At 37.9% G+C, this 27,555-nt stretch overlaps 2 protein-coding genes across 2 annotated transcripts in view; one reads left to right on the top strand and one right to left on the bottom strand.

Annotated features, from left to right (window-relative positions):
• LOC132374337 (olfactory receptor 14J1) overlaps positions 1-27,555 on the bottom strand; it is a 95,181-nt gene that overhangs the window by 20,942 nt on the left and 46,684 nt on the right.
• On the top strand, positions 12,562-13,539 carry LOC132375438 (olfactory receptor 10C1-like). The gene has a single exon (XM_059940708.1). It carries the CDS (start codon positions 12,577-12,579, stop codon positions 13,537-13,539), a length of 963 nt encoding a protein of 320 aa, XP_059796691.1. The 5' UTR covers positions 12,562-12,576.

Below are 27,555 nucleotides of genomic sequence, written 5' to 3'. Positions count from 1 at the left end.
AGCACCGAGCTGATCTCCCTGTGCTATGTGGCTGCTTCCCACTGGCTATCTATTTTACATTTGGTAGTGTAGATATATCCATGCCACTCTCTCACGTCATCCCAGCTTACCCTTCCCCGTCCCCGTGTCCTCAAGCCCATTCTCTACGTCTGCATCTTTATTCCTGTCCTGCCCCTAGGTTCTTCAGAACCATTTTTTTTTCTTAGATTCCATATATATGTGTTAGCATATGCTATTTGTTTTTCTCTTTCTGACTTACTTCACTCTGTATGACAGATTCTAGGTCCATCCACCTCACTACAAATAACTCAATTTTGTTTCTTTTTATAGCTGAGTAATATTCCATTGTGTGTATGTGCTACATCTTCTTTATCCATTCATCTGTCGATGGACACTTAAGTTGCTTCCATGTCTTGACTATTGTAACTAGAGCTTCAATGAACATTGCGGTACATGACTCTTTTTGAATTATGGTTTTCTCAGGATATATGCCCAGTAGTGGGATTGCTGGGTCGTATGGTAGTTCTATTTTTTGTTTTTTAAGGAACCTCCATACTGTTCTCCATAGTGCCTGTATCAATTTACATTCCCAACAACAGTACAAGAGGGTTCCCTTTTCTCTACACCCTCTCCAGCATTTATTGTTTGTAGATTTTTTGATGATGGCCATTCTGACTGGTGTGAGGTGATACCTCAATTTAGTTTTGATTTGCATTTCTCTAATGATTAGTGATGTTGAGCATCCTTTCACGTGTTTGTTGGCAATCTGTATATCTTCTTTGGGGAAATGTCTATTTAGGTCTTCTGCCCACATTTGGATTGGGTTGTTTGTTTTTTTGCGATTGAGCTGCATGGGTTGCTTATAAATTTTGGAGATTAATCCTTCATCAGTTGCTTCATTAGCAAATATTTTCTCCCATTCTGAGGTTTGTCTTTTCATCTTGCTTATGGTTTCCATTGTTGTGCAAAAGCTTTTAAGTTTCATTAGGTCCCATTTGTTTATTTTTGTTTTTATTTCCATTTCTCTAGGAGTTGGGTCCAAAAGGACCTTGCTGTGATTTATGTCATAGAGTGTTCTGCCTATGTTTTCCTCTAAGAGTTTTATAGTGTCTGGCCTTACATTTAGGTCTTTAATCCATTTTGAGTTTATTTTTGTGTATGGTGTTAGGAAGTGTTCTAATTTCATTCTTTTATATGTAGCTGTCCAGTTTTCCCAGCACCGCTTATTGAAGAGGCTGTCTATTCTCCATTGTATATTCTTGCCTCCTTTATCAAAAAGAAGGTGACCATATGTGCGTGGGTTTATGTCTGGGCTTTCTATCCTGTTTCATTCATCTATATTTCTCTTTTTGTGTCAGTACCATACTGTCTTGATTACTGTACTTTGTAGTATAGTCTGAAGTCCAGGAGCCTGATTCCTCCAACTCTGTTTTTCTTTCTCAAGATTGCTTTGGCTGTTCGGGGTCTTTTGTGTTTCCATACAAATAGTGAAAATTTTTGTTCTAGCTCTGTGAAAAATGTCATTGGTAGTTTGATAGGGATTGCAATGAATCTGTAGATTGCTTTGTGTAGTACAGTCATTTTCACAATGTTGATTCTTCCAATCCAAGAACATAGTAGATCTCTTCATCTGTTTGTATCATCTTTAATTTCTTTCATCAGTGTCTTATAGTTTTCTGCATACAGGTCTTTTGTCTCCTTAGGTAGGTTTATCCCCAGGTATTTTATTCTTTTTGTTGCAGTGGTAAAATGGGAGTGTTTCCTTAATTTCTCTTTCAGATTTTTCATCATTAGTGTATAGGAATGCAAGAAATTTCTGTGCATTAATTTTGTATCCTGCTACTTTACCAAATTCATTGATTAGTTCTAGTAGTTTTCTGGTAGCATCTTTAGGATTCTCTGTGTATAGTATCATGTCATCTGCAAACAGTGACAGTTGTACTTCTTCTTCTCCAATTTGTATTCCTTTTATTTCTTTTTCTTCTCTGATTGCTGTGGCTAAAACTTCCAAAACTATGTTGAATAATAGTGGTGAGAGTGGACAACCTTGTCTTGTTCCTGATCTTAGAGGAAATGGTTTCATTTGTGCACCATTGAGAATGAAGTTTGCTGTGGGTTTGTCACATATGGCCTTTATTACATTGAGGTAAGTTCCCTCTGTGCCTACTTTCTGGAGGGTTTTTATCATAAATGGGTGTTGAATTTTGTCAAAAGCTTTTTCTGCATCTATTGATATGATCATATGGTTTTTCTCCTTCAATTTGTTAACATGGTTTATCACATTGATTGATTTGTGTATACTGAAGAATCCTGGCATTCTGGGGATAAACCCCACTTGATCATGGTGTATGATTCTTTTAATGTGCAGTTGGATTCTGTTTGTTGAAGATTTTTGCATCTATGTTCATCAGTGATATTGGCCTGTAGTTTTCTTTCTTTGTGACATCTTTGTCTGATTTTGGTATCAGGGTGATGGTGGCCTCATAGAATGAGTTTGGGAGTGTTCCTCCCTCTGCTATATTTTGGAAGAGTTTGAGAAGGATAGGTATTAGCTCTTCTCTAAATGTTTGATGGAATTCACCTGTGAAGCCATCTGGTCCTGGGCTTTTGTTTTTTGGAAGATTTTTAATCACAGTCTCAATTTCAGTGCTTGTGATTGGTCTGTTTATATTTTTAATTTCTTCCTGGTTCAGTCTCAGAAGTTTGTGCTTTTCTAAGAATTTGTCCATTTCTTCCAGCTTGTCCATTTTATTGGGATATAGTTGCTTGTAGTAATCTCTCATGATCCTTTGTATTTCTGCAGTGTCAGCTGTTAGTTCTCCTTTTTCCTGTCTAATTCTATTGATTTGAGTCTTCTCCCTTTTTTTCTTGATGAGTCTGGCTAATGGTTTATCAATTTTGTCTTCTCAAAGAACCAGCTTTTAGTTTTATTGATCTTTGCTGTTGTTTCCTTCATTTCTTTTTCATTTATTTCTGATCTGATCTTTATGATTTCTTTCCTTCTGCTGACATGGGGTTTTTTTTTGTTGTTGTTGTTCTTCTTTCTCTAATTGCTTTAGGTGCAAGGTTAGGTTGTTTATTTGAGATGTTTCTTGTTTCTTGAGGTAGGATTGTATTGCTATAAACTTCCCTCTTAGAACTGCTTTTGCTGCATCCCATAGGTTTTGGGTCGTTGTGTTTTCATTGTCATTTGTTTCTAGGTATTTTTTGATTACCTCTTTGATTTCTTCATTGATCTCTTGGTTATTTAGTAGTGTATTGTTTAGCCTCCATGTGTTTGTATTTTTTCCAGTTTTTTTCCTGTAATTGATATCTAGTCTCATAGTGTTTTGGTCGGAAAAGATACTTATGATTTCAATTTTCTTAATTTACCAAGGCTTGATTTGTGACCCAAGATATGATCTATCCTGGAGAATGATCCATGAGCACTTGAGAAGAAAGTGTATTCTGTTGTTTTTGGATGGAATGTCCTATAAATATCAATTAAGTCCATCTTGTTTAATGTATCATTTAAAGCTTGTGTTTCCTTATTTATTTTCATTTTGGGTGATCTGTCCATTGGTGAAAGTGGGGTGTTAAAGGCCCCTACTATGATTGTGTTACTGTCGATTTCCCCTTTTATGGCTGTTAGCATTTGCCGTATGTATTGAGGTGCTCCTATGTTGGGTGTATAAATATTTACAATTGTTATATCTTCTTCTTGGATTGATCCTGAACTGATATTTTAACAAACAATTCTAGTTTTTCTTTGTTATTCTTTTAGATGCTTAAAATATTAAAAAAAAATAGAACACATATTCCTACAACTCAGAGTCATCAACTATTAATTTTGTTATGTTTATTTCAAGAATTTTTTAGAGGCTATCAACAGTGAGCCTAGTGCATGGTAAGATCAAGAGAAGACATACAAGATTAAGGAATATGCTGGATTCAAATCAAGATGGCAGCTTAGGAGGACTCGGAACTCACCTCCTCCCAAAAAACGCATCAAAAATACATCTACATGTCAAACAATTCTCAATGAAAACTACCTAGAGACTAGCAGAGAGACTCCTGTACAACCAAGGCTGTAAGAAAGATGCAGAATCAGGTCAGAAGGGAAGAGAAGCAATCAGGTTGGGACCTGTACCCCTAGGAAGGGTCTCAGAGGAAAGGGAGATGACATAAGGTGAGATCCTCTATGGGGAGCGAGCAGCTCAAACCACATATTTGTCACCCTAGTTCTGGGGTCCAACAAAGGGAAGGAGAGCCCCCTTGGGTGTTTGGAAGCCCAGTGGGACTAACAATTGGGCTATGGGAAGCCTTGACTCTGCTTGAGAGTAGTGCACAAACGCTTCCTTCCTCCCAAAGTAGGGTGGAAAGGGCAGAGTGAAACCATGCAGCTGGCTGACTGGTTTCATGAGACTGCCCTTTTGCGTACCCCACCCTGAGCTGAGCTAATGCTCCAGCACAGCTGTAGCTTCTAGTCACAGCTCCACACTGGAGCAAAGGCTGCCATGATCAAGGAGAAAGCTCTTTGTGAGATGCTGTGGCAGCTCCAACCCTAAATGGCCTCTAAGCAGGGAGGGGGAGGCCATGACTGACACTTACACGGGCAGCACATTAGAAGCAAACCACATCTCTGATGGCGACCAGACCACCACACCCAATACACTGACCAATGCTGAATAATCACACCAGCTTCTCTTGCTCCAGCACTTCTCACCTCTGGGGCTCAGGGGACTAATGTTGAGAGGGCGAAGGGCACACACTTAAAGGGAATGAAGCCAGCTTGACCCAACCTTCAGGGCTTCTGCTCCAGCAACTTGAGACCCACCCACACCCCCAATAGGACTGTGATGGCTACTGAACAGAGGGGAAGCCCTGGTTCACACCTGGCTCTGGCCCCAGCCCCTTCATCTCCAGCCCCACCTCCTAACAAGGTGAGAGCTGTCAGCACACCCTGAGGAAAGGCATAACTTGTGTTCGTGTCAAATCCATCTCTCTCACCAAAGCCACTGGGCACACACAGACACTATAAGGATGCTCCCACACAGACGGAAATAAACAATTTACTAGATCAAGAATCCAAAGTACTAGTAATGCTAACTGAATTAAGATGAACACAGTGAGAATTTTAATGAGGAACTAGAAAATATATGAAAGAATGAATCAGAACTGAAGAATACAATAACTAAAATGAAAAACACACTAGAAGGAATTAACAGCAAACTAGGTGATACAGAAGAATGCATAAGTGATCTAAAAGATAGATTAATAGAAATCACCAAATGAGAATAGCAAAAAGAAAACAAATTTTGAAAAATAAAAACAATTTAAGGGATCTCTGGGACAACATCAAGGGCACCAACATTCACCTTATAGGGGTCCCAGAAAGAGGAGAGAGAGAGAAAAGTGTGGAAAATGTAAATGTGGAGCTGCATCTTGAAGCAAGCAAGGCTGGAACATTCCCTAGGCTCAGGCTGGGGCATGAACCTCGGGGGCAGTGTTGGGAAACCGCCAGCCACTCATGCAGTTTTCAACCCTCCCTCTCTTCACTGCTTCAGGAGCAAGCAAGTGTGCACGTGCTCCTCAGGACTGGAGTCCAGGCTTCCCTTCCCCAGCCCTTCTGTTAGTCGCACCAGTACTCCAACCAGCCAAGGGGGCTCATCTTCCCTGTGTAGGACTCCAGGGAAGGGCTGAGATGCCCTATATGTGGTTCGAACCACTCACTACCTAGGAAGGATCTCTGCCCATGTAATCTCTCTTCCTCTGAGTCCCCTCCCAGGGGCACACGTCCCAACCAGATGGCTTCTCTTCCTACCCGATTCCATGTGGATCTTTCTTACAGCCTTGCTTGTAAAAAGTCTTTCTCCAAGTCTCCAGTTACTTTGCAGTGAGAACTGTTCTACATGTAGATGTATTGTTGATGAGTTCACTGGGGGGAAGTGAGTTCTACATCTTTCTACTCTACCATCTTGACCTCCTCCTGTGCATAATTTATTTAATAAGGAGGCAATAAGGGGAATTTTCTTGCCAAATCACAACTTCCTCTTCCCTAGTCTTCCTCCTTTGCCTTTATTTCATGTCAATAATAGGTATTCAGTAACTTACCTACTTTTTTATATCATTTAAATAAGTATTTGGTACTTTACAGTTTTTTCATAATTCTAATATATCTTTGACTTGATTTTTTATATTACTTTTTAAAAATTTTTATATTACTTTTGATAGAAACAAGTAAGCACTTTGTCAAATTCATGTGTAACTAGAAGATTATTATGATTTATTGAGTCTTCTATAATAATCAGAATAAATACTAACTGCATCAATATAATATGACATGAAAGTTACTTTTGTAGTTTTCATAATTATTTTTGATGACTATCTTGTTTAACTCAGACAAAAAATTAAAATCTGAATATTTCATATTAATAGTTTAGAGTGGTCAAATACTTGGTTACCATAGTACATTTCCCCTGAATTCAGATCATATTATGTACACAGTCTATGATAACAGCTACCTACAATATAGGTTATTATATTTTACTATTGATTTACTTTTACTTTTCTTTCTACATTGTCTTTTACATTTAATTCTTTTGCTTCCTAAATATTACCATTTATCAACAAATAGAGACAGACCTGTCTGTGGCAATTCCTGAGAGATAGAATCAAACTATTTCCTGACACTCTAGTGAAAAGAATATATGTCTCCTGGGGAAGGGAGACAGGATAAGGTTTCAGAACAAGGAGAATAAATGAAGTATAACATATTCATATTCTTTTTTTTCAGGACTAGAAAAGCTCAAATATACCATGATGTAATCAGCACAGCCCTGCATGATTCTGTGTGTGTGTGTGTGTGTGTGTGTGTGCGTGTGTGTGTGTGTGTGTGTGTAGCTAAGGGCATTGTTAGGAGGGACATGATGCTCTCTCTCAGGAGACACACACTCTTCTTGAGATCAGACATGGTCCTGAATACAACAAAAGTTTCTTAGTGCATGGTCTTAGAAGTGAGAACTGGGGAGATTTACATCCTCTGAACTTTGAGAGACTATAAGGAGAGTGTGCAGAGGAAATCAGGGAGTGGCTCATTGGAAGCAAATACCGTCTAATTTTTTTCCTCAAATGTTATGATTAAAGGTATGTGATATAACTGATGTCTTAAGAAAAGAAGGTTGTGGAAGACTGTGGATTGAAGTGTAAAAATGAATAGCTAATACCCAAAGTATTTTTCAGTTCTGGCCATTATTTTAATGTTATTTTTCTCCTTCTCTGAAGAGTGTAACAATTTACTCAATTTGCCAGTATCCCTGTCATAAAATTGCTGTAAGTTGTTCTAAATAAATTGTATCACAGAAAATAGATATATCTCTTATTGTTGGGTAATGAAAATGCCTTGATTATCCTGTATATGTTACTCCAATCAAGTGATAAAATAGTTTCTGCTGGCTATGTCACCAGCTAAATATCACCAGCTAAATATTAGGTCCTCAATGAAATGACTATGGGAAGTTATGGAAAGCAATGGATAATCATCTCCACAATCTTTAATGACCAATTTACATAAATTGTATCTACTACTCAAGCATTTTAGAAATGACAATTTTAGAATGATGAAGGTTAATATATTTTTTTCTTGTATTCCAGGCACTGTACTATGTGTTTCAGATAAAATATCTAATAAGGTATCACATGTTTTACTTTGGCTGATAGGAAATAAACATTTCCTTATGAAAACAAAATTTATCGGTGGGCAAGAAACTCCTATATCTTTAGATTAATATCACAGTGCATATTTGGTTGACGACTGACTCTTAATATAGGTTATTTTTATAGACTGGTAATAATAGAGAATACTGCACGCAGTGTCCTATGAGTTCATTAACATAAGGCTTTTAAAGGGCAAGTGGTTTTGATGCTGATAAACTGCATTTTAATTCCTTATTTTTCATTCATGGTTTGCCTCTAACAACGAGGCAAGAAAGATAGGAAGGGCTTTATCATCCTTCCTTCACACAGAAATGATGGATCAGAGCCTTTAAGTCAAGAAAATGCATCAGGTGAGAGACAGAAGAATGTCCGTGCCAAACTGTTGTACTGCCCGTGATGCTCCTTTCTGCAGACTCCTGACGCCTGCTCACTCTCTTTCTGTAGACAATGATTAAAATTAAATATTCTTGGTATATACATAAAGCTGACCTCTACTATATGGATCTCAAGGTCCCTGGACAAAGGCCAACAGAGAGTACATCCTGAAAATAATAGAATGTGTAATTTTAAAAATCAGGAGAGCATGTACTCTAGAGCTCGAGCTCGCATCTCTCCATATTTTGATCAAAGAATAAAGTTTTCTTTGTTTGTGAAAAAAATCAGATTTTACCTCGTTTAGTATTATTCCAAGTGACAGGGAGGGAGAAGGGAATTTGATGACGTTCATTTGTATTCTCACCTCCAGTGAGACCTACACATTTATTTCTATATGATTTAATATTTATTTCCAGACAGAGTATCATTCTTTGTCAGTTTAAATATTTAGAAGCATTCACAGATCTTCACTACCCCTGATATCTTGTTTTTTTAGCTATCTCTGAACTTTGTGAGGTTTTAAAAAGTATTTATCAAGGATGACTTCCTTTTTTAAATTTTTGAATTTTATTTTATTTTTTTTTATACAACACGTTCTTATTAGTTATCCATTTTATACATATTAGTGTATATATGTCAATCCCAATCTCCCAAAAGGATGATTTTTAAATTCATCTTGTGGGTCTAAAAATATCGAATGACTAACAGCATGCATTAGTCTTTGTGCAGTCAGCCCTCCCTATGTGCCATCCACCAGTAGGTTTCTCCCATTCCTCACATCCCCTGACTCCCACCCCCAAAATAGGCAATTGCATTTTCTGTCTAAGTCTAAATAGGACAAGGGTATTTTTGAAATGAAATCTTTGCAAAGTCACTACTTAAGAGTCAGGCATTCTCCTTTTCTGGTTGGGATTTCCCCCTTGGTCTTTCCATCAGTGTCACTGAGGAAACTGCAGTTCCTCCCAGACACAGGAAGATAGAATGAGCAAGATACATGTTTGTGTATTTAACTAGCAAAAGGGATGATAACTCCACTTCCAGACTTTTCTAAGCAAATGCATAAGCTATTATTGAGAAGCCAGGATATTTTTTAAATGTTTTGAATTAAAAAACGTAAACCATTGTATCTTTTTTTTCCCCACAGCTTTAACTGAATTGTGTTGCTACAAGGGAAATGTAGATATTAAATTATATTAATTAATTTAATTACAATGTTTATAAATGCTTTAATATAAGTGCAAATGCATTATATAGACTACCTGATACTGTGAGCAAATTTTTCAACAGTCATATACATTGAGGGCCCCTGTAATCGTGCAGAGTTCTTATTTCATATTTAACAGAATTTTGGATCAGTCCACTTGTTTCCATCCTTAACTTTTAAGAACTATTGCATAGCTCGGTGGAAATCCAAATCAGTAGATTAAATGATTCATAATATACAACTATTTTTCTCAGGACATAACATTCACATGGCATTTTTATGTTTATATGTATATATGTATGTATGTGTTTTTTGCTTTTTCTCTTTCCATCATGGCAGATAAATAGAAAAACATGAAATGGAAATGAAGAGAATGAATAGGAGAAATGATTGGGGATTGTGATTTAAAATTCGGCAAGAGAGGGTATACGCGAAAGTAAATTTATTATGAGAGTATGCAAGTTTACAGGCACTGCTAGCTAAATACTTGAGTACGTAACCACTTTTCTAAGTGCTTTTATAGGAATTAACTCACTTAATCTTCATAGCAACCCCATTCGGGAGGTACTACTATCACATCCTTTTATAAGTGGGAAAACTGAGGAACAGATATTTAAGGGAATGTTAGCTGTGAATGAGTGTTAGATGACTGTACTAGGATTTGGACCCAGAGATACTATCTCCAGAATACTCATTACTATGCTATTTAGTATGGATTTAAATACGTGTGTTTCTGTCTGTGAGTGTACAGGTATATGTGTATACCCAACACTGTACATTTTTGTACATATGTTTTTGTGAATGCACCTAATACTTTTGTCTGTTCATAACAATTTGGAACCTCAAAAAGCATACTTTTTTAATACATACTGGCATCAAATGTTAATGTGGAATAAACAGTGATGTATTATAAGTGAATGTAGCATAAGCATGATCTCAGGTTATGCTAATGAACAGATAGAATCCAGAAGAATAAAGTAAAACCTCCTCATTCTTCTGCCCTTTTCATGACAAACATTGTTTAGAATTTTGATTGATGACATTTTAAAAGAAAAATGTAAACTGTAGTCCATCCACAAAAAGAACAAGGAATATTTTTTTTCCAGGAATTGATAGTAATTATCAGATTGAGAGAAAAATAACTGTCACATTTGAGATATTTGAGGGAGATGAGATTTATCATAATTAACTTCAGAAAATAGAATATGCACCAATGGGCAGAATATATAGGCAGCCAGAGTAAAGCTTAGCATTCAAACTTTTTATATTACGTAAGAGCTTATTCATTGTTAAGGGTAGTGGATATAATGGTATAAGTAAAATTCTTCATTCTATGTCTGTGTCTGAGGCTACACTCAGGAAGACATGAACAATTAATTGTCCTTGGAGTAGTGTAAGTGCTCAAATAGCAGTTATAGAGTGTTGGGAACACAGAGTGGAAGGGGCATGTAACTAACTAGTATGGGGGCGAGGGAGAAGGGGAGTTGGGAAGAAGATTCTGGAGAGCAGATGAAGCTATGCTGGAACTTGAACATAGGCTGTTCAGTAGATGGAGAAATAGGGGAGCAAATGTCAAGCCCCCGGGGAGAAATGAGCACAAAAAAATAAAAATATTCAAGACATGTACTAAAAGATGCAAGTACTTTGCTATGACTACAATATGGGGTCCATTTGGATAAGGGATGAGATAGACGTCTCTATCGAAAATCAGTGACTTGATTCATAGATATTCATGAATTATATTAATAAATTTGAATTTTAACTTGAAGTAATGGTAATTTTCATTTAGCAAAGAACATTCTGGTGGAGAAGAGATGGCAGATGAGAAATATTAAATATACAGAAATTTGCTGGAATGATGGAATTATCTCAGCATCACAATATAGATAAAAATATGAATGGCTGTGATACAGTCTTCCCCTTCTTGTCATTCACATCTCAGCTCATGCTTCTCATTGACAAAAACCCTCCTTGAACAGTATAGAGGTTCCTTAAAAAACTAACAATAGAACTACCATATGATCCAGCAATCCCACTACTGGGCATATACCCTGAGAAAACCATAATTCAAATAGAGACATGTACCAAAATGTTCATTGCAGCTCTATTTACAATAGCCAGGACATAGACGCAACCTAAGTGTCCATCAACAGATGAATGGATAAAGAAGATGTGGCACATATATACAATGGAATATTACTCAGCCATAAAAAGAAACGAATTGAGTTATTTGTAGTGAGGTGGATGGACCTAGAGTCTGTCATACAGAGTGAAGTGAGTCAGAGAGAGAAAAACAAACACCGTATGCTAACACATATACATGGAATCTAAGAAAAAAAAATGGTCATGAAGAACCTAGGGGCAAGACAGGAATAAAGACACAGACCTACTAGAGAATGGACTTGAGGATATGGGGAGGGGGAAGGGTAAGCTGTGACAAAGTGAGAGAGTGGCATGGACATATATACACTACCAAACGTAAAATAGATAGCTAGTGGGAAGCAGCCGCATAGCACAGGGAGATCAGCTCGGTGCTTTGTGACCTCCTAGAGGGGTGGAATAGGGAGGGTGGGAGGGAGGGAGATGCAAGAGGGAAGAGATATGGGAACATATGTATATGTATAACTGATTCACTTTGTTATAAAGCAGAAACTAACACACCATTGTAAAGCAATTATACTCCAATAAAGATGTTAAAAAAACCCCAAAAAACCCTCCTTGAACACTCAATCTATACTGATCAGTTGCCGAGACATACTTGGGTTTTAATTCTCTACATGGCAGCAATTATTTATTTATTAAATGGTCATCTAATTTTTGCTTTCCTTAACTAAATAAGTTCTATTTGAGAAATAGTGTTTTTTTTTTCATTGTTGAATCCACGACGTACAACAGTAACTGGAAAATACTTTGTGTTCAATAAATACTTGTTGAATGAATGAGTAAAGAAAGCAAGTCAGTGACAAAAGAACAAGAAAGAAATGAGTAAGAGAGGACCTTTATGTGGTAGTATTTAACAACTGATTAAAGGAAGGGATGAGAGAATTGTGCTGACATTTTTCTTTCCATTTAATGCCTGCTGACTAAGTATACGTTGGATAAATCAACTGGGATAATGAACACAGAATAGGATTTGATTTGAAAACGTACAGGGATGAGTATAATTTCTTAAATTTCTGATTTTTAGAATTGCTGGTGAGAAATTTATCTCTCTGACTCAGTAGAGCTTACTAAGAGTAATATAAAGATTTATATTTCTATCTGAAAGAATCTGATGACTTTGCCTTTCTTTTTTTCAGGTCATGAGCCTCAATTGTTCCTTGTGGCAGGACGACAGCGTGTCTGTGAAACACTTTGCATTTGCCAAATTCTCTGAGGTCACCGAACAGTGTTTCCTTTTATTTACCCTCATCCTACTCATATTCTCAGCATCACTGACAGGCAATGCTCTCATAGCCTTTGCCATCTGGACCAACCCGGTCCTCCATACCCCCATGTACTTCTTCCTGGCCAACTTGTCTCTTTTGGAGATTGGCTACACTTGCTCTGTCATACCCAAGATGCTGCAGAGCCTTGTGAGTGAGGTCCAAGGAGTCTCCCAGAAGGGTTGCGCTACACAGATGTTTTTCTTTACATTATTTGGTATCAGTGAGTGCTGTCTTTTGGCAGCCATGGCTTTGGACCGCTATGTGGCCATATGCTCCCCACTTCACTATGCAACACGAATGAGTCGTGGAGTGTGTGTCCATTTGGCAATGGTTTCTTGGGGAGTGGGATGCATTGTAGGCTTGGGCCAGACCAACTATATTTTCTCTTTGAACTTCTGTGGCCCCTGTGAAATAGACCACTTCTTCTGTGACCTCCCCCCTATCCTGGCACTAGCCTGTGGGGATACATCCCATAATGAGGCTGCAGTCTTTGCTGTGGCCATCCTTTGCATTTCCAGCCCATTTTTATTAATCATTGCTTCTTACAGCAGAATTCTAGCTGCTGTGCTGATCATGCCCTCCCCTGAAGGCCGCCAAAAAGCTCTTTCCACCTGCTCTTCCCACCTATTTGTAGTAACACTCTTCTATGGCTCAGGATCTGTCACCTACTTAATGCCCAAGGCTAGCCATTCACCAGGGATGGATAAACTCCTGGCCCTCTTCTATACAGTGGTGACTCCCATGCTCAATCCTATCATCTATAGTTTACGGAACAACGAAGTCAAGGCAGCTCTTTGGAGAACTCTGGGTAAGAAAAAAGTTTTGACTCATGGGTAGATTCCAGAGAATCAGACAAATCTTCTCTTTGAAAAAGATGCACACACAACGTAAGAGTAAAGAAAGAAAGAAAGAAACAAAAGACTGCACTCGTCAACCTGTTTTGTAAGGACCTCCTTTAGTAACAGTGATTGCAATTTTGGAGACACCTTTGTACTCACTGTTCTCACTGCCAAATTTTGGAAGGAAGTTGGCTAACAAATAATTTAACCAACAATAGACAGGTTTTGCAAAATATTTCAGTTTAGGCTAAAGTACAGTCTTAGAGTATAAATTGCCATATTGTAACTCAGAAGCTTGGCTAATTCTCACTCTATACTCCTAGGCATTTTCTAGTCCTTGAGGGGCCCATCTGACTTCTGCCCTGGTCACTGGGGTACTGCTCCCACATATGTCTGTCCCACATTACTCTTAAATACCTAAAAACTCTGTGGTGTGTATAATTTACTCCCATAAAAATGTTTTAAAATTCTTCCACTTTAATTATGATATAGACACTATACAGAATTAAATAATTATTTTTGAGTTGTGTGTACTATAAAAGATATTTAAACATCCAAAAAAAGCAAACTCTTAAGATTCAGAGATATTTGTTGCAGAATATTACAAGAAAAATATGGGAAATTTTTACCAGGAGTCCCCATGGTGAAATTGTTATTAAAAAGAAAGAGAAATCATATTTAAATTCAGGGGTGGAAGAAGAAAACGGAACTAAAAATAATCAATATAAATAATTTTAAAGGTTTTTAGATAATTTATAAAATTTATATATGTGCTGATGAATCCTGACTGAATATGTTTGGAAATTATCCAAAAAAACTTGTTTTTAAGAGAAATGAACACGGTTACAACACAATCTAATAGCTCAGGGCATCTATAGAGGCATTGCCTTGGATTTGAACATCTAGTTCTCAGAGAGGTGCTGTGATCTGTGAGGGATTAATAACTACTCATAGAGTAGTGATAATATGACAAGGAATGGAGAACTCTGACTGTTGCTATGACAACTTACAGTATAGGATGAATAAGTTCTGGCAATCTAACATATAGCATGCTGGCTATAGTTCATAATGCTGTATTTTATACTTGAAATTTGCTAACAGATTGGATCTTAAGTGTTCTTATCACACACATACACAAATGATAACTATGTGAGATGAGGGATGTGTTACTTGATTGTGGTAATCATTTCACAATGGATACATATATCAAGTCATCACATTATACACCTTGTCTTGACAATTTTATCTCAATAGAGCTGGAAAAGAAAAAGAAGAATGTAATAATTTTATGATCAGGGGACAGTACTGACGTTTGCTAATGACCAAGATGTGTGTTTTGCGAGATATTCCCATTTCACCAAAAACTATCTGATTCATTGTAGACCCAAACATAATATTGGGTAAGATGTTATGGAAAAACCTGAACGAACTTTTTGGCCAATCCAATACATTGTGGGTTTTTTGGATATGTGTGTATAGTAATTAAGAATGGAAATAATCCGGACATGCAAAAATAACTACTTAACAATTATGCTACACGAATAGGCAGGAATTATCTGTAAGCATTAGAGATTATTATTTATGTTTATTAATCCAGAAAAATGAATGACTCATTAAGCATTAGAGCAAGTTAAAAACAATTTGTATAGTATGACATTTTTGTTTAGTTTTATAAGTTTGAAAAGTTTCATAAGTTTGAAAAAATCAAAAACTGGACAACTACATATAAAAGAATGAGATTAGAACATTTCGTGACATCATATAAAAAATAAACTCAAAATATGTTAAAGACAGAAATGTAAGACTGGAAACCATAAAACCCCTAGAAGAGAACATAGGCAGAACACTCACTGATAGCAATACATTTTTTTGTTCTGTTTCCTAAGGCAAAGGAAATAAAAGAAAAAATAAACAAATGGAACCTAGTTAAACTTAAAAACTTAAACTTAACCTTAAACTTAAAAGCTTTTGCACAGCAAAGAAAACCATCAATAATATGAAAAGACAACCTACTGAATGGAAGAAATATTTGCAAATGATGTGACTGATAAGGGGTTAATATCTGAAATTATTATAAACAGCTCATACAACTCAATATCAAAAAAAAACCAGATTTTAAAATAGAAGAACTGAATAGACATTTTTCCAAAGAAGATATATAGATGGTTAACAGGCACATGAAAAGATGCTCAACATTACTAATTATTAGAGAAATGTAAATCAAAACCACAATATGACCTCACACCTATCAGAATGGCTATCATCAAAAAATCTACAAACAACGAATGTTGGCAAGGATGTGGAGAAGAAGGAACCCTTCTACACTGCTGGTGGAAGTGTAAATTCGTGCAGCCACTATGAAAAACTGTATGGAGGTTCCCAAGAAAAAAAACTAAAAATAGAACTACCATATGATCCAGTAATTCCACTCCTGAGTATGTATCTGAAGAAAGCAAAAACACCAATTTGAAAAGATACATGCACCACAATGTTCATAGCAGCATTATTCACAATAGACAAGATATGGAAGCAACCTAAGTGTTCACCAACAGATGAATGGATAAATGAGATGGGATTATATAAATATATCATGTATATATATACACACATGCACACAGAGTATTACGCTTAGTGAAATAAAAGAAAGACAAATACTCTATATTATCACTTTTATGTGGAATCTAAAAATAAAACAAATGTATATAACAAAACAGAAACAGACTCACAGATATAGAGAATAAACTTAGTGGTTCCCAGTGGAGACAGGGAAGTGGGGAGGGACAAGATAGGGGTATGGGACTAAGAGATACAAACTACTATGTATAAAATTGATAGGGCTTCCCTGGTGGCACAGTGGTTAAGAGTCTGCCTGCCAATGCAGGGGACACGGGTTTGAGCCCTGGTCGGGGAAGATCCCACATGCCGCGGAGCAGCTAAGCCCATGCGCCGCAACTACTGAGCCTGCACTCTGGAGCCCGCAAGCCACAGCTACTGAAGCCCGCGCACCTAGAGCCTGTGCTCCGCAACAAGAGAAGCCACTGCAATGAGAAGCCCGGGCACCACAACGAAGAGTAGCCCCCGCTCACCGCAACTAGAGAAAGCCTGCGCGCAGCAACGAAGACCCAATGCAGCCAAAAATTAATTAATTAATTAAATTTAAAAAATAAAATAAATAAATAAATAAATAAATAAATAAAATAAAAAAATTGATAAGCAAAACAAGGTATATTGTACAGCCAAAAGAAATATAGCCACTATTTTGTAATAATGTTAAATGGAGTATAACTATAAAAATATTGAAATATATTGAAATATAACTATAAAAATATTGAATATTGAATAAAAATATTCAGGTGTTGTACACCTGAAACTAACATAAAATTGTAAATCAGCTATACTTCAATAAATAAAGTATATCTCTTGTGACAACAAAAAAAGTAAATTAAAGGTTAAAAATCTTATTATCATATCAATAGATGCAGAAAAACCTTTTGACAAAATACAGCATCATTTATGATTTTTTAAAAACTCTCAATAAAATGAGTATAGAGGGAACATACCTCAACATATTAAAGGCCATAAATGACAGTCTCATAGCTAACATCATAATCAGTGGTGAAAAGCCAAAAACATTTCCTCTAAGATCAGGAACAAGACATGGATGCCCACTCTCACCACATTTATTCAACATAGTCTTGAAAAACCTAGCAAAAACAATCAGAAAAGAAAAAGAAATACAAGGAATCCAAATTGGAAAAGAAGATGTACTACTATCACTGTTTGCAGCTGACATGATACTATACGTAGAAAATCCTAAAGATGCCACCAAAAACTACTAGACACATCAATAAATTTGATAAAGATGTAGGATAGAAAATTCATATACAGAAATATGTTGTTTCTATACACAAAAAATGATCGCTTCTCGGTCTTTTGGCTAAGATCAAGTGTATACACAAAAAATGAACTATGAGAAAGAGAAGTTAACAAAAAAAATTCTCATTCACAATTGCATCAAAAAGATTAAGAGGTAAAAACTACTAGGTATAAAGTAAATAAGAGGAGACCTTCAAGATGGCGGAGAAGTAAGACGTGGAGATCACTTTCTTCCCCACAAATACATCAGAAATACATCTACATGTGGAACAACTCCTACACAACACCTACTGAACGCTGGCAGAAGACCTCAAACTTCCCAAAAGGCAAGAAACTCCCCACGTACCTGGGTAGGGCAAAAGAAAAAAAAAAAACAAAACAGAGACAAAAGAATAGGGACAGGACCTGCACCTCTGGCAGGGAGCTGTGAAGGAGGAAAAGTTTCCACACACTAGGAAGCCCCTTTACTGGCAGAGACGGGGGTGGTGGGGAGGAAGCTTTGGAGCCACAGAGGAGTGTGCAGCAACAGGTGTGCAGAGGGCAAAGCAGAGAAATTCCCGCACAGAGGATCCGTGCCGACCGGCACTCACCAGCCTGAGAGGCTTGTCTGCTCACCCACCAGGACGGGTGGGGGCTGGGAGCTGAGGCTCAGGCTTCAGAGCTCAGATCCCAGGGAAAGGACTGGGGTTGGCTGTGTGAACACAGCCTGAAGGGGGATAGTGAGGCACAGCTAGCTGGGAGGGAGTCCAGGAAAAAGTCTGGACCTGCCTAAGAGGCAAGAGACCATTGTTTTGGGGTGTGTGAGGAGAGGGGATTCAGAACACCGCCTAAAAGAGCTCCAGAGACGGGTGCAAGCCGTGGCTATCAGTGCGGACCCCAGAGACGGGCATGAGATGCTAAGGCTGCTGCAGCCACCAAGAAGCCTGTGTGCAAGCACAAGTCACTATCCACACCTCCCCTCCCGGGAGCCTGTGCAGCCCGCCACTGCCAGGGTCCCGTGATCAAGGGAAAACTTCCCCGGGAGAACACACGGCATGCCTCAGGCTATTGCAACGTCACGCCGGCCTCTGCCGTCGCAGGCTCACCCCGCATTCCGTACCCTCCCTCCCTGCAGCCTGGGTGAGCCAGAGCACCCTAATCAGCTGCTACTTTAACCCCGTCCTGTCTGAGCAAAGAACAGATGCCCTCAGGCGACCTACACACAAAGGCGGGGCCAAATCCAAAGCTGAACCCCAGGAGCTGTGCGAACAAAGAAGAGAAAGGGAAATTTCTCCCAGCAGCCCCAGGAGCAGAGGATTAAATCTCCACAATCAACTTGATGTACCCTGCATCTCTGGAATACCTGAATAGACAACGAATCATCACAAAATTGAGGTGGTGGACTTTACCCCAACTGTAGACTTGGGGTTTGCTTTCTGCATCTAATTTGTTTCTGGTTTTATGTTTATCTTAGTTTAGTATTTAGAGTTTATTATCATTGGTAAATTTCTTTACTGATTGGTTGCTCTCTTCCTTTTTTTATATATATATATAGATTTTTTTTTCCTTTTTCTCTTTTTGTGAGTGTGTATGTGTATGCTTCTTTGTGTGATCTTGTCTGTATAGCTTTGCTTTTACCATTTGTCTGAGGGTTCTGTCTGTCCGTTTTTTAGTATAGTTTTTATAGTGATTGTTATCATTGGTGGATTTGTTTTTTGATTTGGTTGCTCTCTTCTTTCTTTTTTTTATTACTTTTTAATTTTTTAAATTATTAATAATTAAAAAATTTTTTAATTTTAATAACTATTTTCTTTTCTTTCTTTCTTTATTTTTTTCTCCCTTTTCTTCTGAGCCATGTGGCTGACAGGGTCTTGATGCTCCGGCCACGTGTCAGGCCTGTGCCTTTGAGGTGGGACAGCCGAGTTCAGGACATTCATCCACCAGAGACCTCCCAGCTCCACATAATATCAAACAGCAAAAGCTCTCCCAGAGATCTCCATCTCAATGCTAAGACCCAGCTCCACTCAATGACCAGCAAGCTACAGTGCTGGACACCCTATGCCAAACAACTAGCAAGACAGGAACACAAACCCCACCCCCCCATTAGCAGAGAGGCTAAAATAATAATAAGCTCACAGACACTCCAAAACACACCACCGGATGCGGTCCTTCCCACCAGAAAAACAAGATCCAGCCTCATCCACCAGATCACAGGCACCAATACCCTCCACCAGGAAGCCTACACAACCCACTGAACCAACCGTAGCCACTGGGGGTAGACACCAAAAACAACGGGAACTACAAACCTGCAGCCTGCAAAAAGGAGACCCCAAACACAGTAAGTTAAGCAAAATGAGAAGACAGAGAAACACACAGCAGATGAAGGAGCAAGGCAAACACCCACCAGACCAAACAAATGAAGAGGAAATAGGCAATCTACCTGAGAAAGAATTCAGAGTAATGATAGTAAAGATGATCCAAAGTCTCAGAAATAGAATGGAGAAAATACAAGAAACGATTAACAAGGACCTAGAAGAACTAAAAAGCAAACAAACAATGATGAACAACACAATAAATGAAATTAAAAATTCTCTAGAAGGAATCAATAGCAGAATAACTGAAGCAGAAGAACGGAAAAGTGACCTGGAAGATAAAATAGTGGAAATATCTACCGCAGAGCAGAATAAAGAAAAAAGAATGAAAAGAATTGAGGACAGTCTTAGAGACATCTGGGACAACATTAAACGCACCAACATTCGAATTATAGGGGGTCCCAGAAGAAGAAGAGAGAAAGAAAGGGACTCAGAAAATATCTGAAGAGATATAGTTGAAAGCTTCCCTAATATGGGAAAGGAAATAGTCAGTCAAGTCCAGGAAGCGCAGAGAGTCCCATACAGGATAAATCCAAGGAGAAACACGCTAAGACACATATTAATCAAACTATCAAAAACTAAATACAAAGAAAAAATATTAAAAGCAGCAAGGGAAAAACAACAAATAACATACAAGGGAATCCCCATAAGGTTAACAGCTGATCTTTCAGCAGAAACTCTGCAAGCCAGAAGGGAGTGGCAGGACATATTTAAAATGATAAAAGGGAAGAACATACAACCAAGATTACTCTACCCAGCAAGGATCTCATTCAGATTTGAAGGAGAAATTAAAACATTTACAGACAAGCAAAAGTAAAGAAAACTAAGCACCACCAAACCAGCTTTACAACAAATGCTAAAGGAACTTCTCTAGGCAGGAAACACAAGAGAAGGAAAAGATGTACAATGACAAACCCAAAACAATTAAGAAAATGATAATAGGAACATACATAGCGATAACTACCTTAAATGTAAATGGATTAAATGCCCCCACCAAAAGACATAGACTGGCTGAATGGATACAAAAACAAGACCCGTATATATGCTGTCTACAAGACACCCACTTCAGACCTAGGAACACATACAGACTGAAAGTGAGGGGATGGAAAAAGATATTCCATGCAAAGGGAAATCAAAAGAAAGCTGGAGTAGCAATTCTCATATCAGACAAAATAGACTTTAAAATAAAGACTATTACAAGAGACAAAGAAGGACACTACATAATGATCAAGGGATCAATCCAAGAAGAAGATATAACAATTGTAAATATTTATGCACCCAACATAGGAGCACCTCAATACATAAGGTAAATGCTAACAGCCATAAAAGGGGAAATCGACAGTAACACAATCATAGTAGGGGCCTTTAACACCCCACTTTCACCAATGGACAGATCATCCAAAATGAAAATAAATAAGGAAACACAAGTTTTAAATGATACATTAAGCAAGGTGGACTTAATTGATATTTATAGGACATTCCATCCAAAAACAACAGAATACACTTTCTTCTCAAGTGCTCATGGATCATTCTCCAGGATAGATCATATCTTGGGTCACAAATCAAGCCTTGGTAAATTAAGAAAATTGAAATCATAAGTATCTTTTCCGACCAAAACACTATGAGACTAGATATCAATTACAGGAAAAAAACTGGAAAAAATACAAACACACGGAGGCTAAACAATACACTACTTAATAACAAAGAGATCACTGAAGAAATCAAAGAGGTAATCAAAAATACCTAGAAACAAATGACAATGAAAACACGATGACCCAAAACCTATGGGATGCAGCAAAAGCAGTTCTAAGAGGGAAGTTTATAGCAATACAATCCTACCTCAAGAAACAAGAAACATCTCAAATAAACAACCTAACCTTACATCTAAAGCAATTAGAGAAAGAAGAACAAAGAAACTCCAAAGTTAGCAGAAGGAAAGAAATCATAAAGATCAGATAAGAAATAAATGAAAAAGAAATGAAGGAAATGATAGCAAAGATCAATAAAACTAAAAGCTGGTTCTTTGAGAAGAAAAACAAAATTAATAAGCCATGAGCCACACTCATCAAGAAAAAAAGGGAGAAGACTCAAATCAATAGAATTAGACAGGAAAAAGGAGAAGTAACAACTGACACTGCAGAAATACAAAGGATCAAGAGAAATTACTACAAGCAACTATATCCCAATAAAATGGACAAGCTGGAAGAAATGGACAAATTCTTAGAAACGTATAACCTTCCAAGACTGAACCAGGAAGAAATAGAAACTATAAACAGACCAATCACAAGCACTGAAATTGAGACTGTAATTAAACATCTTCCAACAAACAAAAGCCCAAGACCAGGTGGCTTCACAGACGAATTCCATCAAACATTTAGAGAAGAGCTAACACCTATCCTTCTCAAACTCTTCTAAAATATAGCAGAGGGAGGAATACTCCCAAACTCATTCTACGAGGCCACCATCACCCTGATACCAAAATCAGACAAAGATGTCACAAAGAAAGAAAACTACAGGCCAATATCACTGATGAACATAGATGCAAAAATCTTCAACAAACAGAATCCAACAGCACATTAAAAGGATCATACACCATGATCAAGTGGTGTTTATCCCAGGAATGCCAGGATTCTTCAGTGTACACAAATCAATCAATGTGATAAACCATGTTAACAAATTGAAGGAGAAAAACCATATGATCATATCAATAGATGCAGAAAAAGCTTTTGACAAAATTCAACACCCATTTATGATAAAAACCCTCCAGAAAGTAGGCACAGAGGGAACTTACCTCAACGTAATAAAGGCCATATGTGACAAACCCACAGCAAACTTCATTCTCAATGGTGCACAACTGAAACCATTTCCTCTAAGATCAGGAACAAGACAAGGTTGTCCACTCTCACCACTATTATTCAACATACGTTTGGAAGTTTTAGCCACAGCAATCAGAGAAGAAAAAGAAATAAAAGTAATCTAAATCGGAAAAGAAGAAGTAAAGCTGTCACTGTTTGCAGATGACATGATACTCTACATAGAGAATTCTAAAGATGCTACCAGAAAACTACTAGAACTAATTAATGAATTTGGTAAAGTAGCAGGATACAAAATTAATGCACAGAAATCTCTTGCATTCCTATACACTAATGATGAAAAATCTGAAAGAGAAATTAAGGAAACACTCCCATTTATCACTGCAAAAAAAAAGTATAAAATACCTATGAATAAACCCACCTAAGGAGACAAAAGACCTGTATGCAGAAAACTGTAAGACACAGATGAAAGAAATTAAAGATGATACAAACAGATGAGGAGATATACCATGGTCTTGGATTGGAAGAATCAGCATTGTGAAAATGACTATACTGCCCAAAGCAATCTACAGATTCAATGCAATCCCTATCAAACCACCAATGGCATTTTTCACAGAACTAGAACAAAAAATTTCACAATTTGTATGGAAACACAAAAGGCCCCAAATAGCTGAAGCAATCTTGAGAAAGAAAAACAGACATAGAGGAAGCAGGCTCCTGGACTACAGACTATACTACAAAGTTACAGCAATCAAGACAGTATGGTACTGTATGGCACAAAAACAGAAATATAGATGAATGGAACAGGATAGAAAGCCCAGAGATAAACCCACACACCTATGGTCACCTTATTTTTGATAAAGGTGGCAAGAATATACTATGGAGAAAAGACACCCTCTTCAATAAGTGGTGCTGGGAAAACTGGACAGCTACATGTGACAGAATGAAATTTGAACACTCCCTAACACCATATACAAAAATAAACTCAAAATGGATTAAAGACCTAAATGTAAGGCCAGACACTATAAAACTCTTAGAGGAAAACATAGGCAGAACACTCTATGACATAAATCACAGGAAGATCGTTTTGGACCCAACTCCTAGAGAAATGGAAATAAAGACAAAAATAAACAAATGGGACTTAATGAAACTTAAAAGCTTTTGCACAACAATGGAAACCATAAACAAGACAAAAAGACAAACCTCAGAATGGGAGAAAATATTTGCAAATGAAGCAACTGGCAAGGTATTTATCTCCAAAATTTACAAGCAGCTCATGCAGCTCAATATCAAAAAAACAAACAACCCAATCCAAAAATGGGCAGAAGACCTAAATAGACATTTCTCCAAAGAAGATATACAGATTGCCAACAAACACATGAAAGGATGCTCAACATCACTAATCATCAGAGAAATGCAAATCAAAACTACAATGAGGTATCACCTCACACCAGTCAGAATGGCCGTCATCAAAAAATCTAAAAACAACAAATGCTGGAGAGTGTGTGGAGAAAAGGAAACCCTCTTGCACTGTTGTTGGGAATGTAAATTGATACAGGCACTATGCAGAACAGTATGGAGGTTCCTTAAAAAACTAAAAATAGATACGACACAGCAATCCTACTACTGGGCATATACCCTGAGAAAACTGTAATTCAAAAAGAGTCATGTACCACAATGATCACTGCAGCACTATTTACAATAGCCAGGACATGGAAGCAACCTAAGTGTCCATCAATAGATGAATGGATAAAGAAGATGTGGCACATATATACAATGGAATATTACTCAGCCATGAAAAGAAACGAAATTGAGTTATTTGTAGTGTGGTGGATGGACCTATAGACTGTCATACACAGTGAAGTAAGTCAGAAAGAGAAAAACAAATACCGCATGCTAACACATATATATGGAATCTAAAAAAAAAAAATGGTTCTGAAGAACCTAGGGGCAGAACATGAATAAAGATGAAGATGTAGACAATGGACTTGAGGACATGAGGAGGGGGAATTGTAAGCTGGGACGAAGTGAGAGCGTGGCACTGACATATATACAGCACTAAATGTAAAACAGATAGCTAGGGGGAAGCAGCCGCATAACACAGGGAGATCAGGTCGGTGCTTTGTGTCCATCTAGAGGGGTGGCATAGGGAGGTTGGGAGGGTGACGCAAGAGGGAGGAGATTTGGGGATATATGTATATGTATAGCTGATTCACTTTGTTATAAAACAGAAAGTAACACACCACTGTAAAGCAATTATACTCTAATAAAGGTGTTAAAAGAAAAAGAGGCACAAATTACTATGTATAAAATACATAAGCTACAATGATATATTGTACAGCACAAGGTGTATAGCCAATATTTTATAATAACTTTAAGTAGAGTATAATCTAAGAAAATATTGCATCACTATGTTGTACACCTGAAACTAATATTTTAAACCAACTATACTTCTATTAAAAAAATAAATAAATAAGATACAAGGATGTAATGTGCAGCACAGGGAATATAGCCAATATTTTATAATAACTTTGAATGAAGTATAATCTGTAAAATATTCAATCACTCTGCTGTACACCTGGCAAAATATTGGCAAAACAACATATCTCACAATAAAGTATACCTCAGATATTTCATATCCAAAAAAACCAAACAACTCTTAACAATAAGAAAAGAGAGAGATTGGTTCGAGATGGCGGAATACAAGGACGTGCTCTTACTCCCTCTTGCGAGAGCACCAGAATCACAACTAGCTGCTGGAAAATCATCGACAGGAAGACACTGGAACTCACCAAAAGATACCCCACATCCAAAGACAAAGGAGAAGCCACAATGAGATGGTAGGAGGGGTGCAATCACAATGAAATCGAATCCCATAACTGCTGGGTGAGTGACTCACAAACTGGAGAACACTTATACCACAGAAGTCCACCCGCTTGAGTGAAGGTTCTGAGCCCCATGTCAGGCTTCCCAACCTGGGGGTCCGGCAATGGGAGGAGGAATTCCTAGAGAATCAGACTTTGAAGGCTTGTGATATTTGATTGCAGGACTTCGACAGGACTGGGGGAAACAGAGACTCCACTCTTGGAGGGCACACACAAAGTAGTGTGTACATCGGGACCCAGGGGAAGGAGCCGTGACCCCATAGGAGACTGAACCAGATCCACCTGCTAGTGTTAGAGGGTCTCCTGCAGAGGCAGGGGGTGGCTGTGTCTCACTGTGAGGACAAGGACACTGGCGGCAGAATTCTGGGAAGTACTCCTTGGAGTGAGCCCTCCCAGAGTCTGCCATTAGCCACACCAAAGAGCCCAGGTAGGCTCCAGTGTTGGGTTGCCTCAGGGCAAACAACCAACAGGGAGGGAACCCAGCCCCACCCATCAGCAGACAAGTGGATTAAAGTTTTACTGAACTCTGACCACCACAGCAACAGCCAGCTCCACCCACCATCAGTCCCTCCCATCAGGAAACTTGCTCAGGCCTCTTAGATAGCCTCATCCACCAGAGAGCAGAGAGCAGAAGCAAGAAGAACTACAATCCTGCAGCCTGTGGAACAAAAACCACATTCACAGAAAGATAGACAAGACGAAAAGGCAGAGGGCTATGTACCAGATGAAGGAACAAGATAAAACCCCAGAAAAACAACTAAATGAAGTGGAGATAGGCAACCTTCCAGAAAAAGAATTCAGAATAATGATAGTGAAGATGATCCAGGACCTCGGAAAAAGAATGGAGGCAAAGATCGAGAAGATGCAAGAAATGTTTAACAAAGACCTAGAAGGATTAAAGAACAAACAGAGATGAACAATACAATAACTGAAATGAAAACTACACTAGAAGGAATCAATAGAATAACTGAGGCAGAAGAACGGATAAGTGACCTGGAAGACAGAATGGTAGAATTCACTGCTGTGGAACAGAATAAAGAAAAAAGAATGAAAAGAAATGAAGACAGCCTAAGAGACCTCTGGGACAACATTAAATGTAACAACATTCGCATTATAGGGGTCCCAGAAGGAGAAGAGAGAAAGGACCCGAGAAAATATTTGAAGAGATTATAGTCAAAAACTTCCCTAACATGGGGAAGGAAATAGCCACCCAAGTCCAGGAAGTGCAGAGAGTCCCAAGCAGGATAAACCCAAGGAGAAACACGCTGAGACACACAGTAATCAAATTGGCAAAAACTAAAGAAAAAGAAAAACTATTGAAAGTAGCAAGGGAAAAAGGACAAATAACATACAAGGGAACTCCCATAAGGTTAACAGCTGATTTCTCAGCAGAAACTCTATAAGCCAGAAGGGAATGGCAGGACATATTTAAAGTGATGAAAGGGAAGACCCTACAACCAAGATTACTCTACCCAGCAAGGATCTCATTCAGATTTGATGGAGAAATCAAAAGCTTTACAGACAAGCAAACACTAAGAGAATTCAGCACCACCAAACCAGCTCTACAACAAATACTAAAGGAACTTCTCTAACTGGGAAACACAAGAGAAGAAAAGGACCAACAAAAACAAACCCAAACAATTAAGAAAATGGTAATAGGAACATACATATCGATAGTTACCTTAAACGTGAATGGATTAAATGCTCCAACCAAAAGACACAGGCTCGCTGAATGGATACAAAAACAAGACCCATCTATATGCTGTCTACAAGACACCCACTTCAGACCTAGGGACACATACAGACTGAAAGTGAGGGGATGGAAAAAGATATTCCATGCAAATGGAAATCAAAAGAAAGCTGGAGTAGCAATACTCATATCAGATAACATAGACTTTAAAATAAAGAACGTTACAAGAGATAAGGAAGGACACTACAAAATGATCAAGGTGTCAATCCAAGAAGAAGATATAACAATTATAAATATATATGCTCCCAACATAGGAGCACCCCAATACATAAGGCAACTACTAACAGCTATAAAAGAAGAAATTGACAGTAACACAATAATAGTGGGGGACTTTAACAC

Source organism: Balaenoptera ricei, chromosome 11, assembly GCF_028023285.1.
Source record: "Balaenoptera ricei isolate mBalRic1 chromosome 11, mBalRic1.hap2, whole genome shotgun sequence".
Taxonomy (NCBI): Eukaryota; Metazoa; Chordata; class Mammalia; order Artiodactyla; family Balaenopteridae; genus Balaenoptera; species Balaenoptera ricei.
The sequence above is the reverse complement of the archived record's forward strand: the minus strand, read 5'-3'. Positions and strand labels throughout refer to the sequence as shown.

Bases quoted from the DNA above. Each gene is read 5' to 3' on its own strand.
- LOC132375438 (XM_059940708.1), top strand. From the start codon at position 12,577: ATGAGCCTCAATTGTTCCTTGTGGCAGGACGACAGCGTGTCTGTGAAA.